The 16,614-nt window shown below is 38.2% G+C and overlaps 2 protein-coding genes across 6 annotated transcripts in view; both read right to left on the bottom strand.

The window, feature by feature from the left end:
* LOC127569414 (transcription regulator protein BACH1-like) overlaps positions 1 to 2,857 on the bottom strand; it is a 69,166-nt gene extending 66,309 nt beyond the window's left edge. Inside the window, exon 1 of one of the 3 annotated variants that reach the window (XM_052014029.1) lies at positions 2,646 to 2,857. The gene's annotated coding sequence lies outside the window, so the exon portion shown is untranslated. The remainder of the gene's footprint in view (positions 1 to 2,645) is intronic. The other 2 variants (XM_052014031.1, XM_052014030.1) reach the window with 2 other exon arrangements.
* Positions 2,858 to 6,972: 4,115 nt separating this feature from the next.
* Positions 6,973 to 16,614, bottom strand: part of map3k7cl (map3k7 C-terminal like) — a 69,680-nt gene continuing 60,038 nt past the window's right edge. For 2 of the 3 annotated variants that reach the window (XM_052015165.1, XM_052015162.1), the window contains one exon: positions 7,060 to 8,232. In XM_052015165.1, the coding sequence (XP_051871125.1) occupies positions 8,052 to 8,232 (181 nt within the window). In that variant the 3' untranslated portion in view covers positions 7,060 to 8,051. Of the gene's footprint in view, positions 8,233 to 16,614 lie in introns of all 3 variants that reach the window. The other variant, XM_052015163.1, reaches the window with a different exon arrangement.

Below are 16,614 nucleotides of genomic sequence, written 5' to 3'. Positions count from 1 at the left end.
ACAACAATAAACCTGATTCTGACAATAAAGGTGGTCCAAATGGAGACAACCTAGGTTAGAAAGGGATTAAGCAATGTATATTCAAAGATTGGGTTCAAACCTCTTACTACATTTAGTATTTATCTCCGATGGAAGATGATATCAGCACAGTCTCCAGGTCTGCACAACACAACAGAGGTGGTGGTGGTGGACCAAAATGATGACGAAAGCCATTGTTTCAAAATATTTAGATATATCACATAATAGACAAAATTTTAATGTGAATTTTGTGGAAAAAATGAAAACAATGAAAACTAAAAAATATCCAGTGAAATAGCATATTTGAGTATTGATTGAGAAAAATACTGCACAAAATGAATAAATAGGGCTATCAAGAGTACAATTAAGTGAAGAAATCTAATTTACCTACAAGTACTCATTCTGAAGCACGAGTATTCCAGCCATAGGCAGACTTGCAAACAAAGTCAAATCCTTACTACAGGATTTTAACATACAGGAAAACATTAAGGAAGTTGGATTTATTTCCCCATGGACGAGGTCACAGAGTAATCTAATAGCAGGCACACTGTAGGAAAATGTATAATTCAATGGGAGTGCATAAATAGAGCAGCATATTAATCATGGATGACTTCAGTCTTTTTGTTGACTGGGTTAATCAAACTGGAAGTAGCCACATGAATCAATTCATAGAATTGTATAGTTTCTTGAAATATTTTATGGACTCAATCAGGGAACAGACTATTTTGGATCTGCCATGCATATCATTTTGTAGATGAACTTAGTGTGAAAAATACTCTAGGAGGTAGAGATCACAGCATGATAGAATTAGGGTTTGAAACAAATTAAACTTAAATAATGGGAATTACAACAGAAAGGGCTAGAGTTGTCTACAGTGGACTGGGCAAATAAATGAACAAGCAAGACAAAAGGCAAGTGAAAGACACTTAAGGAGATACTTCATGGCTCCCAGCAAAGACATACCCATACAAGGAGGAAGGATAGTAAAGGCTGACGAGCAACGTGATGTGAATCAACCATAGTTAGCAAAGGATGCTGAGGATGAAAACCAACAAAGCTGCAGATGGTGGAAATCTTTAATGAAAACAGAAAATGCTGCAAACACGCAATAGGTCAGGCAACATCTATGGAAAGAAACAGAGCTGACAGAGTTTCAGGTTGAGGACCCTTCATCAGATGAAGTGGCTATAGAGATGGCGATTGGTTGTAATCTTCTAATAATCCTTTGATTCTGGAGGAGTACCAAGGACTGTAAAATTACCAGTGTGATATTCTTATTCGAAAAAGGGTGGGAAGGATAAAGCAGTTAACTATAAGTGGTTAGTCCTAACAGGTCAGGTGGAAATCACATCTGACAAATTTATTTTAATTCTTTGAAGTATCAGTCAGAGTGCAGAAGCAATACATTTTACATTTGTATTTTGAAAAGGTAATAAAAGTAGATACAGCTGTATTATTTATACTTTGTCATAGAGATCAGTGTTGGGACCACACTATTTACAAGATTAATGATTTAAAGGAAGCAAATGCACCATGGCTAAATTTGTGATGGGTTATGAGAGGACAAAGAGTTGGCAAATGGAATTGTATGTGGAAAAATGCAAGGTTGCTCATTTTGGAAGAATAAAAATAGTAATTTTTTTAATTAAGAAAAGCTGTAGAAAATTTTAGCACTATGGGATTGCAGGATGTGGGGTGATATCCAATGTTACATGTAAGATTGAAAGTTAACATACAGGTACAACAGTCAATTAGGAAGGCTAATGAAAATGCAGGCATTTATTTCAAAAGGATAGCAGGGAAGTCTTACTACAATTATACAATGCACTTCTGAGCCCAGATCTGAAATACTGTGTTAGGTTTGTGTCTTTAAGAAAATATATATCATTGGAGACAGTTCGAAGATTCACGAGAATAACCCCAGGTATGGAGGGATTGTTTTACAAAGTGGAACATGCTGGGTCAGTACTCATCGGAGTTCAAAAAAATGTGGCAATCTTATTGAAACGCGCAAGATTCTTAGGTGGCTGAAGAAGGTAAATGCTGGGAGGATATTTCCTGAAATTGTCATCTTGTTTATAACTATACCCACGTTGTGATCGTTACAGCAGCTGACCCAAAACACAGAAATATCAAAACTGAGTCCGGATGGCGCTGAAAGCTATAGTAACAGAGTTGTTTACCAGACACTGTCTATAAAGTCAGTACACGGTGTAGACCAGCATTCTTCCAAGAAAATAAACGCTTAGAGAAGGTAGAGATAAGGAAGTTCAAATACAATCAAGGAAATTCGCAAGAGACCAGACCATCTACAGCTTACAAGAAAGAGAAAAGGCAAACTTCTGCAAGTTACGGGGAAAGTATCTTCCTCGGGGACACAAATGCCTCGCCGCCCCCGGTCTGTGGCTCAGTTAAGTCCCGACCTGTGCTGAAAGGGGGAGGCAGACTCCCCTGCGGCCACGGGGAGGGCTGACACACCCCAGGCTCAGGCTGACGGCCCGGCCGGCAGCGACGCCCGAAGCCTCCCAGCGGGCACTCCGGGCCGGCCCACTCCCGTCTCAGACCCGTGAGGCGCAGGTACCGGGGAGACGGCCCTTGGCGGGCAACGGGCCACCCTCGACCCTCACCTCATACACATGCCGAACAGAAGGAAACTCAGCCTCAGACGCGGCGCCTCCGCTTGCCCTGACCGGCCACTCGACCTTTCTCCGCCGTTTTGTTTTCCACACAAACTCTCAATCGACTCACGATCCCCTCCCCGAGCCAAACACGGGGCGGGGTCACGTTGGCCCACCCCCATTCTCGTCCCCACCAATCAGTACACACCTCACAATCCCACGTACTCCCATTGGCCGGAGGCACTGACATTCACAAAGATTGATGCGCAATCATGTCACCGCACAAATGACTGAAGTGAATTGTGAAGGGCGTGTGTGCAGAGGAGGGAGGGGAAGTTGGGGGACAAAAGGGCACTACAGGGAAAGTGGGAAGAAGAGGAAGCAGAAAGAAGTGATGGAAATTATTGTTGGCAGTGCTATCAAGAGCCAATTGCTGTAACCTATTCATTGATACACAGTTTGTTTATTTAACTTGGTTCCGGACTTCATCACAGCCTTGGTCCAAACTTGAACCAAAGAACTGAACTCCAGAAGTGAGGTGACCGTTAATGGCCTTGAGATCAAGGCAATATTTGACTACGTTTGGCACCCAGCAGTCCTGGTAAAACTGAAATCATTGGGCATTGAGGGGAAAGTATTCCAATGGTTGGAGGTGCATCTTGCACAAAGGAAGATGGTTGTGGTCAATCAACCCAGCCGCAAGACATCACTGCAGATGCTTCTCAAGGCAGTTTCCCAGGCCTAATCATTTCCAGCTGATTCATTATGAAGTCAGAAGTGGGATTTACATAACTTCATTAAATGAAACAGCTTATGCCAGTGTGCAGGAAGACCTGGAATAACAGTCAGACATAGGCTGATAAGTGGTAAGTAATATTAGTACCACAAAAATGCCAGGCAATGACCATCTCCAACAAGTCAGAATCTAACTGCCTCCCCTTGATATTCAATGGTATGACCATCATTGAGGATCTGCACTAATTACTTTTATCATTTGAAAAGAAAACAAATCAACTGCCAGGGATAAAATCACATATGATTTTATTTTAAATTTTACATAATATAACAAATAGTTTCAGCTAATAGCCATGGTAATTAAATTAGTGTTTAATACCTGTCCAGGGTGCTGGCTAGAAGCAGAAAGGGAGCTGGGAAATATTGACAAGCGTGTTAACAATCAAATCAAAGCTCAATAGAGGACACCCCTCTCCCGCCCCCTCCCCCCACCCCTCACTCCAAAAAAAAAGGGAAATTTTCAGTAAAAAATGCTACCCTGCTGTACTGCCATAATAAACAGTCTCCTGTTTGGTGAATCATCGTTTACTCAACTGGTGGAAAGCTGGCAATTTGGGTCTTGCTTCATAAATGTGACTAGCATATCAGTCAATAGTTCCGTAGAAGATTTAATGGTTAGAATCCAGAATAACTTTGTTTGTTGATTAGGAAGTCACTGAGTGACTACAGAGAGCTAAAACAGAGTAAAGAATAAATCTAATGAGGAAATTTCAGAGCTGAGAATCTCAGTACTGAAGCCATATCTGTCCATGATGGAGCAACTAAGATCAGGAATACATACGAGGTTAGAATTTGGAGAGTTCAGATATCTCAGACAATTGCAGAACTAAAACAGAGGGAACAAGTAAAAAATTAAAGTTTAAGCTGTTTCTTACCTGAGAGTCATTACAAGTCATTAATGGAATTTGGTGTGGGTTAGGACATTGGGAAGCAGAGCATAAAGCACTCCATAATTCCCCAGCACAGTTAATCTGTTGCTTTCCAGATTTGTTTGTTGTTTCACTTTCATAAAAGTATCCTTGGTTCGGAAAATCAGCTGTATCACATTTCTGAGAAGAATATTAATGGCCCCAAATTTCTCAATAAGGCTTTCCAAATCCATTATCAGATTGTCACATTTATTACTGGATGCACCTTGATATTCTAATTTAAATAAAGACGAGCCTATGTGTTGCTTTGTCACATCTTTGAAATATTTCAAAACACTTCACATTACTTTTGAAATGAAGTCATGTAGGCAAATGTGGAAGAATAGTTGCATACAGTGAGATCTTACATATAGTGGTGAGCTTATGACTGGTTAATCTATTTTTGATAGCAATGCTTTTAGGGCAGGATGTTGACTACTGCTCTCATAGTCATGCCAAGGCTTATTTAATGTTCACTTCGGTAAGGAGTGGATCTGAAACTTTACTTGCCTACCTAGTTATTGGCAAGCAATTTCAGAGAATGAAAAGCTGGTTATTTGTTTTGCCTCTTGTTCCAGGACTAATGCAAACACCTCAGCTTTCTGATGCAATGCCATATTTTTGAATATAGTAATGGGATTTTTGTTTGATTTGTAGTCCAGGAAGATGCGTTTCCTTTTAAGAATAATGATGTGAAAGTATTGTCTTTGGACGATATAAGATGTGCTTATTGTGTAAATAGTAGCAGGCCTGTATTCCAGCTTCTCCAAATTACAAATTGAATATTCTCACCTTAGTACTCTTATAATTTTATAGGCAGTGGAAAAGAGCTTATTTAGCAAATGGTTTTGTTTTACAAGTAAGAATCTGTACAATGAGTGGCAATTAGATAACCAAAAACTGCTCATTAAATCTCAAAGATTCAGCACCTATATTCCAATTACTAACATAATTCTCGATTTAAAGTTAATTGTAAAACAAGTTTTCCAAAGTTTCAACAAAAATATTTTAATCAGTTGTAAGTACATTCACAAGAAAGGTAATATAGGAATTCTGCCAGCTATTCTTTTAGTGTGGTGATGCTGCAAGTATTAATGAAATTACTCACCTTATCAAAACTCAAGATAGCTCTCACAATGGAACACACCTATATTTGGCATCTTTCCCCATGCTGAGTCAGAAAACTGATGCTACTACAGGTTAGAGTCATGCATGACATAAGGGAAGATGGTTGTGGTTACTGGAGATCAAACGTTTTAACCTTAAGTTATCATTGAAAGAGTTTTGTAGGCAGTGTCCTAGACCATACACCCATATTGCCTTTAGCTGCTTCATCAATGACCTTCCTTCCATCATAAGGTCAGAAGTGGGGAAGTTTGATGATGCAATATTGAATTTCATTCTCTACGGAGAGATTTGGTTGATTATGCCTATAATCACTGGAGTAGAGAAGAATGAGAGTGGATCTCATAGAAACCTATAAAATTCTACTTGGACAAAACATATTGGAATGTGCCCATGACTGGAGAGATCAGAAGGCAGAGGTTACAGCTTCAGGTAAGGGGAATATCATTTAGAACTGAGATCAAGAGAAATGTCTTTACCCAGAGAGTGATGAATCTGTGGAATTCTCTGCCTTAAAAGGCAGTGGAGGTCATCATTAAATATATTCAAGGAGGTAGGAGAAATATTTCTTCATGCTGAAGGGGTCAAGAGATAAGGGGAGGTGGGAATAGTGTTGTGAGGTGGGTGATCACCCAAGATTGTGATGAATGACAGCAAGCCCTAGGGGCCAAATGGTCTGATCCTGCTCCTGTCTTCTGCTCCTATGCACATAAGGGCACACAGTGGATGGCCTATTCGCTGAACCTTTTGGAATCTTTACACTATGGTTGCTTGTGTGAAAATGAAATTAAGCATACAAGGCAATCTTTTGCTTTGAGTGACTACATCCAGCTATTTGGTAACTGGAATTCAGCTTCACCTTAAACAATTACCTTGATGACCATTGGCAGTGCTGCATCTGTGCAGGAGTTAGGCTGTGGGTCAGTTTGGAGCACACAGAACAGGACCATGATGCCCCATAAGTCAAAACCTGCGTGGCACCATTGCTCTGATTAACATGAACATGTGTGCCTCTGCTTCAAATTCTTCAAAATGGAGGTAATGACAGCCTGGGATCTCTTTGTTGGTCCTCTTCCTTAAACCACATCCCCTGAATAATTATCGAAAATATTTCTGATAACATAAAGGATAACAGGGAAAAATACCTAAGTAAATACATGAGGAAATATTCTAACCTATATTTTTACTGACATGTTTAAAGGTGTTTCTGTAATCATTGAATAGTAGGATAGATGGGCAAATGCAATAGTACTATACTGGCATGAATGTTATAAAACTGCTGGAGTGACACTTTGAGGTCATTTTGACTGTAATAGGTGTGCCACAATCTGAGAAGAACTACTGATACCATTTCAAGAGTATGAAATTGAATATTAACTAAAGGTAGAGATGAAAAAAAAAGCACAGATCTTATTCCTAGCTTGAGTTAGGTTCAATTTAGTGAAACTGCTCAAAAAAATCTAAACCTAACCTGTATATATTTATAAAATGCAACAAACGGTAAAGATCATGTCACCCAAGTTTTATTAAAATTATAGATAGTTGTACAACTATTTCAAATGAAACAGTAACCACAAGAGACCAGCTTTGAGTTTTCTTATTTGAGTACTTAATGTCTTCTGCAGATTTCACAGTATGCATTTACCATTTCAAAACAATTGATAAGGAAGAGTTTGATATATTGACCACTGAAAGAATTAGTATGCAGTGAAAAAACTGGAAATACTCAACATTTCAATGTATTACTCAGATAACTGGCTAAATATAATTGCACCTTGTAAAAAATGGTGTAAAACTGCCACAAGTATCCTCAAAGAACTAAAGTAAAATTATTTTAAAACATTGAATTATATAACATATATAAAAATCATAAGATAATAACTTGAATAAAATGTCCACTTGCACTTGTGCTTTGTGTATTCCTGGTTGACCAAAAAGAAAATACAGAAACTTATGGTGCACATTGTATAAAAACCCAGCACGATTAACCCATTCTGTGAGTGCAGATTTGTATTAATTTGCAATGGACTAAAATTAAAAAGAGACAAATCTCAGAACATCCTCATGATTTTCAAATTTTGACTGACAGCCTGGAGCAAACATCTTTCACATCTTTATCGCATGCATGCACTGTAGACTTAAAAAGAAATTGCAATTTTTATAGACTACAATTGGTTTTTCAAATAATTATAAGTACAGAATAATCTGTTATGATACATTCTTTATCAGCATTAATTTGATCATTATACAATTTCATTAATAATTCTTGCATGTTTCAACTTACTTTAATAAAGAACAATGATAGAATTGATATTTGTTTACAACATCTAGGGATTTTAACCCTTTCCATGTTGTATTCTTTGATATCAGCAAATTTAATTTTGCTATATACTGTATACACATAAAAGCTCATGTGGAAAAACAACAGCAGTGCTGCAAATCAGCTTCCAGAAAAATCATGAACTACCAAAATGGCTTCTTTTCTCCTTTTACAAACTCTTCCAATTGATTCTCTGAATCTGTAAAGAAGATACCACAGCTATTTTAGCATTTTGTTTGTTATAACATCACCACCATTTTCCAGGAATCAGGAAGATCCTTGTTGCTGCTGCAGTAACACCTGAAGTTTCTCTAGATGTTCTCTGCACTGTAAGTGGTAGGAAGTGAGAGAGTGGTTCTCGTCAGAGAGCTGCTGATATTCCTGAGTTAGAAGAGTGGCATTCAGTTGATCCTTTTCATCTTGATCGAGCTCTGCAATCAGTTGTTTCCTGACAAATAAATGAAATGGAAATATTGAAAGCCTACATACACTTGTGATTCACTACTATTTTATGCTTACTTGCAGGTTCTGATAGATACTTCACAATTAAAAAATGACAATGACTATCTTCACAGATTTCTCCAGGCAACAGAGCATTCCACATTCAAGCTTAATGCTGGTTTAAATATGAAAAACTTGGGGAATAATTGGCCAAGGGTGAGAAACTAGCTCCATGTGACTTATAAGATAACTGTTGTGGTGGAGTTTACATCACACTGATTCTCACAGTTTGAAACTGTCCCAATCATTTGAAAGCACAGCCTTAACATTTGAACTATAAATGCTAATTAGCAAAAGTTATATGTATGATTTTCCATCAGTGTAATGGATAAAAAATTCAATCTCCACAGCGCTACATACACATTAAAGTCCACAGCCTGCTAATTTACTAGGAATGTCATTGTGAAACTGACATGTGCTTTATAAATACAAGTCCTCTTTTCTTTAATATATTAAAGAAAGAATTGCATTTATACAATGTTTTACCATGCCCTCAAGATGTCTTAAAGCATTTTATACTCAACTGATTACTCTTAAAACAATAACATCAGTGTTATGTGGGGACAGTGGCTCCCATACATAAGAAATTAATAAATGATCTAAGGACTTCCAGTTAATGGCATTGATGGATGGAAAAATTTTGGCACTGGCATCAGGAAAACTTCATCATAATTGCTGAAAAGTTTTTTACATTCATCTGAACAGACAAACTGACTCAGTTTAACTTCTTTGGTAATCTCTTGATGACGTGCAAGGATGACTTCCTACAGGTCCTGAGGTGACTGGTGAGTCCAATGCAAGATCTACAGACTCTGCCACAGATTGAACAGGCAGTGCTTGACAGGCAGGTGGTTGAGTAATTTGACTTGCTGTTTCTGCTCCCATTGGAGATTCTCAAAGAGCTTAGCACCTTCCCAAATGCTTCTCCTCCGCTTTCACCTGACTCAGGCCAAGAGCTCCTTTCAGTTTGTGTAGATGTTGCACTTTCTCCAAGGAAGTTTTGAGAATGACCTTGAAGCATTTTCTCTGTCCATTCTGCAAACTGCTTGCCATGGGATAGTTGTAAATAGAAGACTTCTTCCAGGAGTCTGTTGTCAAACAATGGACAATGCAGACTGCCCAGTGGACCCTGACCAAGTATGCCTTGATGCTGGGAATGTTGGCTTGAGAGAGAAGGCTAACATTGGTTCACCTGTCCTCCCAATGAATTGAGAATTTTTCAGAGACAAAGTTGATGGTACTTCTCCGCCACCTTGAGATTCATGCTGTAAATTGACCATGCTTCTGAGGCTAACAGGAGGCTGGAGATCACTGCTCTATGCCAGGCAGATCTCAGATTAATATCATATTCATAAGAGAGCATTTTATAAGTCATGCAGAAGTCATGGAGAATCCTCTCAATATTGTTCTCTCAATAATGTTCTAAACTGTAAGGCTAGAAATCCAAAGAGGAGCTTTAATCCCACTTCCAATATATGTATTTATCTACAATGTTTTTTTGTACATTTAAGTGCAACCTTGCTTCAAGAAGTAAACCAACAATAAGCACTTAGTTCATTAAGGAACATGCACAGTGTAGACAATATTTTACAGCTAGCATAACCTGGTTCACATTGCAGCAATATAAATGTTTTGTGAGAGTATGCAGAAAGGGAAAATAAATGCTGCACTATGTGAATAATGTGGAACATCTGACATCTTAAGGTAACTGCTAAATAAAAACAGTAAAGTTACATATTCATTTGGTCCATTTTCCATATTATTCCTAAGAGCTGAAATGCTCACTAAATCTTTGAGAAGAAACTACTTAATTGTTTATTTCCTGACCGATGACCTTGAAAACCCTACTGCTGTATGCGGTGGTAAATATTTGTCATCCAAGATATGCCAGTAGCTACTGAGTCATGCTGCTTCATTCAATTTTCTGAATGTCTCTGTAGATAAATATATTAGATGCAGCAATGTGAAGACCCATTTATTTCTTTAAGTTTCCAGTTTGGATTTTAGTATATTTAAACATACACATCAACAGTGAAACAGTATTACAGTGCATGAGGTAACTTTGTACCACTGTTAGCAGACATGCAACTCCGGCACTTGCAAACCTTTACTATTAGCCCATGAATACAATTTTCAGTAAGAAATTGCTTCACATCCATAATTAATTTCTGTTTTAATACATTTAACATTCAGAAAATAGTAACTTATACTCAAGAGAACAATCCTTCAATTAAAGATGGAGAACATCATGAGTTGGAACACTATTCTTAGTGTCTCCAGAGCAATGCCGTAAATTCAGTTTGCATTAAGATGAACATTTCTCTCTCTGTCACTTGTAAGGAGCTGATGTCAAAAAGCTAGGAAATGCTAATAATGGGCAACAAATATTGAAATTTGTTTCAGCAGACACTTTCACCTTGCATTTATCTAAACATCAAGAGAAAAATTGTTGGGGTTAAAATTTCACAATCAAATGCATGGAGATTAAATTTAATCACGAGCCATTTCTATCATATCGTTCTAGTTGCGTTCTAAAAATAGATTAAATTAACTTTATTCATATGGAACCAGATATTATTCAAAATATAGTTATCAGAAAGGAGTTTCACTCTGTGACAACTAACAGTCTTAAGAAAAGTTTTGCACTTGAAGTCCTTCCAATACCATATAGCCTTGTTATAAGAAAAAAGAGAGGAATAATCATTTAAAGGAAACATTTTCATGGCATCAAGACCAGTGGATTGTTGACACAATTCTGTTCAATAAATGCTGACTTTTTCTAAACTACATTTTAAAAAAGATTCATTCCAATTTAGCTTTATTACAATGGTCTAGATACTTTCTCCTCAAAAGTTAGTGCTGTGACACTTATTAATAAACTGCAAGATACTACAAAATAATATTTCTGGGAAGAATTGTAACTTCACTCCTTACATTGTAATTTGCAATTTTGAATTAAATAGAAAGCTAATATTGTCTTCCCCAAATCACAAAAGAAAATAAGAAAAAGAAGCAAGAGTCTCTCATGTCTACTCCACCAATCAATAAAGATCATGGCTGATCTTCCACCTAATTGACACTTCCCTGTACTAACACGCAACTTAAATTCCTTAATATTTAAGTCGGAGTACAGGAAGGAGGTAGAGAGCTTAGTGGAATGGTGTCATGACAACAACCTTTCCCTCAATGTCAACAAAAGAGCTGGTCACTGACTTCAGGAAAGGGGGCGGTGTACATGCACCTGTCTACATCAATGGTGCTGAGGTCGAGAGGGTTGAGAGCTTCAAGTTCCTGGGAGTGAACATCACCAACAGCCCGTCCTGGTCAAATCACGTAGATGCCACTGCCAAGAAAGCTCACCAGTGCCTCTACTTCCTCAGGAGGCTAAAGAAATTTGGTTTGTCCCCTTTGACTCTCACCAACTTTTACCAATGCACCATAGAAAGCATCCTATCTGGATGTATCACGGCTTGGTACGGCAACTGCTCTGCCTAGGACCACAAGAAGCTGCAGAGAGTTGTGGACACAGCCCAGCGCATCACGGATGCCAGCCTCCCCTCCTTGGACTCTGTCTTTACCTCTCGTTGTCTTGGTGTAGCAGCCAGCATAATCAAAGACCCCACCCACCCGGGACATTCTCTCTTCTCTCCTCTTCCATCGGGTAGAAGATACAGGAGCCTGAGGGCACGTACCACCAGACTTAAGGACAGCTTCTACCCCACTGTGATAAGACTATTGAACGGTTCCCTTATACAATGAGATGGACTATGACCTCACAATCTACCTTGTTGTGGCCTTGCACCTTATTGCACTGCACTTTCTCTGTAGCTGTGACACTTTACTTTGTACTGTTACTGTTTTTACCTGTACTACATCAATGCACTTTGTACTAACTCAATGTAACTGCACTGTGTAATGAATTGACCTGTACGATCGGTTTGTAAGACAAGCTTTTCACTGTACCTCGGTACAAGTGACAATAATAAACCAATACCAATTTAAAAATTTAACTATATTTGTCTTAATTATCCCAGGTGACTGAGCTTCCACAGTCAACATGAGTGCAGAATGCCAATGAATCACTAACCTCTGTCTTGAATAGCTGTTGTTGGATATATTTTGGACAGGGGTATTAGATCAGGATTTCAACCAGATGTCAAGGACCCCCATGAGTTTGTGTCCATGTTGCATCATACCAAGGAAATGTTGAGACTGTGACCCTTTGTTCCAGATACCCCAGTCAGGGGAAACATCGACTCTGCATTTATTTTAAAAATTGCAAAAGAATACACTTTCAAGCAGAATGTCAATACATAAATAAAAAGTCAGTAAATAAAGTCAGTTAAGTAAAATCCATCAGTGGGTCTGTAAAGTAAGTAAGTTGAGTTGGGTGCAGTCAGTCAGGTGAGCAGGTTGAAAAACACGATGATGCTGGAGGAACTCAGCAGACCTGAGTTCCTCCAGCATCATCGTGTTTTTCATCGAGATTCCAGCATCTGCAGTCCTTTGTTTCTCCGGGTAAGCAGGTTGAGTCGGTCAGAGAAGTTAGTCAGTTGTGCTGATCAGCTGAGTCAGTCATTCGAGTTCAGTCAGTAAATAAATAGATAACTCAGGGACTAATAGCTGTTTCCTAGAAAGTGTCTTCCGTTAGTCTCCTCTCCTGTGGAACATGTGCCATCCATGGCTGGGATCTGGATCCAGACTGTGAAAACATCACAATGAATAAGATCATGTGGAGGGTAAAGAAGCAGTGACACCGATTTTCCATCCAATGTCATCTGTAAGAAAAAGTGGCTTTCATCCTGTACCTTCCCATAACAGCATTGCTGAGAAAGAAAACACACCTTTATGTTTTCAACATCTCTTCCAATATGTTTCCATGGATCTAATTTTTCCCTCTTCCCTTTCTCACTTCATGCGCACTATTTCTTCTCCTTTAAGGTCTTTGAAGAATAATCCTTTGCAAGAAAAATATTCAAGGGATGCATGTCATTTTCTGCCACATGTCTAAGAAAACTTACCTCAGTGGATGTTAAGGCAGAGATTTCATTTAGGAATCCTTGCTGGCCCAGGGACACCAAAGCTTAATGTACACAACGCTGAGATAGATAACCCAACCACAGTGTCGGGATTGAACCGGTGGTCTCCTGGTCTGAAAGGCTCAAAATCACAGTGATTCAGCTCACAATGAATCACCAGAAGACTTAATCTAGTAAAAACAATTCAGACTAGCAATTTGTCATCTGACTTGATCATAGTTCCTGCCCCTATGCACAAGGTGCCTTCCCTTATAATGAAACCAAAAATTGCATCATTATCTTTAAAGGAAAAATAGACAGAAGTATTTTCCTTTTCCATTGCTTAGCAACATAATTGATGAGACATTTTGCAAAAAATCTTCCCCAAGAGCAACTCCTTAGAGTTAATTTTGGATAGCTTCCTGATTGTCTAATCAGCAACAAACTCAGCTGCTGTTCTTATTCAAAGATGCATGACATCATTTCCCTTCTTCATTGCCACCTAAATATGTCAGTCATCAAAGGGGAACCAGATTCTATAGAGAAGTACTTACACAAAATACTTCCTCCTTTGTACACTTTCATAATTCTATTAAACAGTTCCATGTTGTGATATAACATCACAGGATCTAATTTTGTAGACTGCTTTGAGGCCAAACAACTATCATCTTAAAGTATATTTCAAAGGTTTAGCTCAGACACATGGCACAAGGCAATATCATTTAAAAGATCCAAATTTAGAACAATATGAATAAATTTTCTGAACTTGGTGCACCATGGGGAAACCTGGGATGGTTAATATGGGAATGATTCATTTTGCTCGATCTGGTGTCAACTGCTAGGATTTTTTTTCCAATGATTCACTTAAATGGACAGAACATTGGATGGGATCCATTATGTGGCTGAAATCCTTCCCATTCAGTTTCCCCTTGTGCCAGATGATCATTTGCATTTCCAAGTACAATCAGGGAAATATATTCCTTAGTATCTGCTCTATATTTCAGAAATTTCCAGCCAGCCCACTCAACAACAGTGCTGGCCAACTGCTAAGCAGAACCTGGTGGAATGTTTTGAAACCAGAATTTCAATCAAATGCCTAAAGCTTGATATTTTCAGTATCAACCAATAAAAACTGAAAAACCACCCCAGAGGACCACCAGCAAAATAGTTTCTTTCTTCTTTCTCTCTTTGCCAGCAATCATGCAGAATTTGTATTTCTATTCACTTTAGTTTTAAGAATGCTTTCAAAATGTGAGTGAGCAATCCTGCTTGTTTGTGAACTGCTCTGGTCAGTGGTGTGACTGTAGTGACCTGTGAAAAAGAATGGAACAGTAAACACACAGCTGGAAATGGGGTAAAATACAAAATGTATTCATGATTCCTTTGCAGAAGTATTTAAAAAAGAGGTCTGTAATTGTTACTGATTTTGGTTTAGTTGGGCTTTATGGAGGTTGACACAACTTTTGGCTATTTTTAAATAGTTGAAAATACACAATTTTATCAAATGGGAATAAAAATGAAAAACAAAATACTCCTGCACTGAACTAATAATAAAAACTGAAAAATTCAAGCCCTACATAAGCCTCATCTGGCAACTGGCTGTGGAGGTCCTCCCATTGGGATACAAAAATACTTCAGATTTGGCTGAATGTCTCATTCTTTGCTCTATCATTTTATGTTTTTATACCCAGTTTTGTTTTAAAAAAATCATCAGTAATTGATACAAAATCGAACATATATTATCAAAGATTTTGATTTTAATGTGTGGTTTTAAAAGGAACTCAGATGAGGCAACTTCCTCTTTGTTGAATTTATACAGCTTTAAAATGCTTGTTTCAGTTCAACTACAGGAAACAGACAACTTCTGGATCACAAATTCTCTATTTTACAGCATGATGTCTCAGCTCAGTTTCAAATATGAGACAGCAATGATTACAGAGAGTACAAGTTCAGGAAATAATCCCTGTATCATGACCAGGACATTATGTAGTTAGTTATGATATCAAATCTGGACTGCCTATTAACAATTTCCAAGTGAAATAGTGTTTAATCCTGGCTAATGGTCAAATTTCATGACTAAAGGTTCTACTATCCAAATAGTTCGCTTCTGGTTTCATAAACTATGTTGAGTGTACAAGATTGCCATAATTCTGTAAAAAATCATTGTAATATAGTGCAGGAAAAGGGTAATGCAATGGAATGAGTGGACGTGTCTTTCAGAGAGCTGACATATAACCAGATGGCCCTCATCCCAACCCTCCTTCCCTCCTTTAACCACTTTGAAGATTCAAACCCTCTTCACTGATAGACTACAATGAGATGCCTAGTAGATATCCATAAGCTGTGTATCCCATGTAAATACGTCCAGTGTAAATAAACACTGATGTCAGGTCCACCTCTGTTCCACCCTTTGAAGCATAGTGGCACTGCAGGTAATGCTGCTGCCTCACAGCTCCAATTACCTAAGTTTGATTCTGATCTCTGGTGCCGTCTGTGTGGAATTTGCACATTCTCCCTGTGATTGTGTGGGTTTCCTCCAGTGCTCAGGTTTCCTCCCACATCCATAAGACATGCAGGTTGGTAAGTTAATTGGCTACTGTAAGTATCCCCTAGTGCTGGTGGTAGAATCAAATGGGCACATGTGAGAGAATAAGAGAATGTAGGATCTTCATTGGACAAAGTAAGGAAGTTCCATTTCTTACTAAATGATTATCAAAAGATTATGACAAATTAAACAGTCCACTTAGGTTTCACTTAAATGCCTTGCTTTCAAAACACTTCTGTTTCTAAAATCAAATTGAACTATTGTGATAACTCGATTGCGGGTACTGCCTTTACTATCAGAGCTGTCTCTACACTATTTACACCATATGCTCGAAGATTTTGTATAGATTATGAATAGATTAGATTATGAATAAATGAATGGTGAATCAAATACTGAGTGCATCCTCAGTGTATCAGACATCAGGGCTGAGTATGCAACAGCAATTTGACACTTAAAAGATAGAAGTTTGTTGGAAAACTATGTATACTCATTTTGTTCTTGGATGAATTACACTTCATTCCTCTCACCTCTGGAAAAAAGGTCATTGACCTGAAACATTAACTCTATTTCTCTCTCCTGAAATTCTGCCTGAGCTGTTGAGTATTTCCAGCATTCTCTGTTTTTATTTACCACGACTCTCTGCATTCTGGTTTATACCCAAATTCCTATCCATGCTGTTACTGACCCTTAAAGTGCCATTTCCATCAATTTTTCTGACCAGTGTTATGTGTGGGAATTTATCAAATGTTTCTGAAACACCATGAAG

The sequence above is a fragment of the Pristis pectinata genome, chromosome 4 (genome assembly GCF_009764475.1).
Source record: "Pristis pectinata isolate sPriPec2 chromosome 4, sPriPec2.1.pri, whole genome shotgun sequence".
Classification (NCBI taxonomy): Eukaryota; Metazoa; Chordata; class Chondrichthyes; order Rhinopristiformes; family Pristidae; genus Pristis; species Pristis pectinata.
This window is presented reverse-complemented; position numbering and strand designations above follow the sequence as displayed.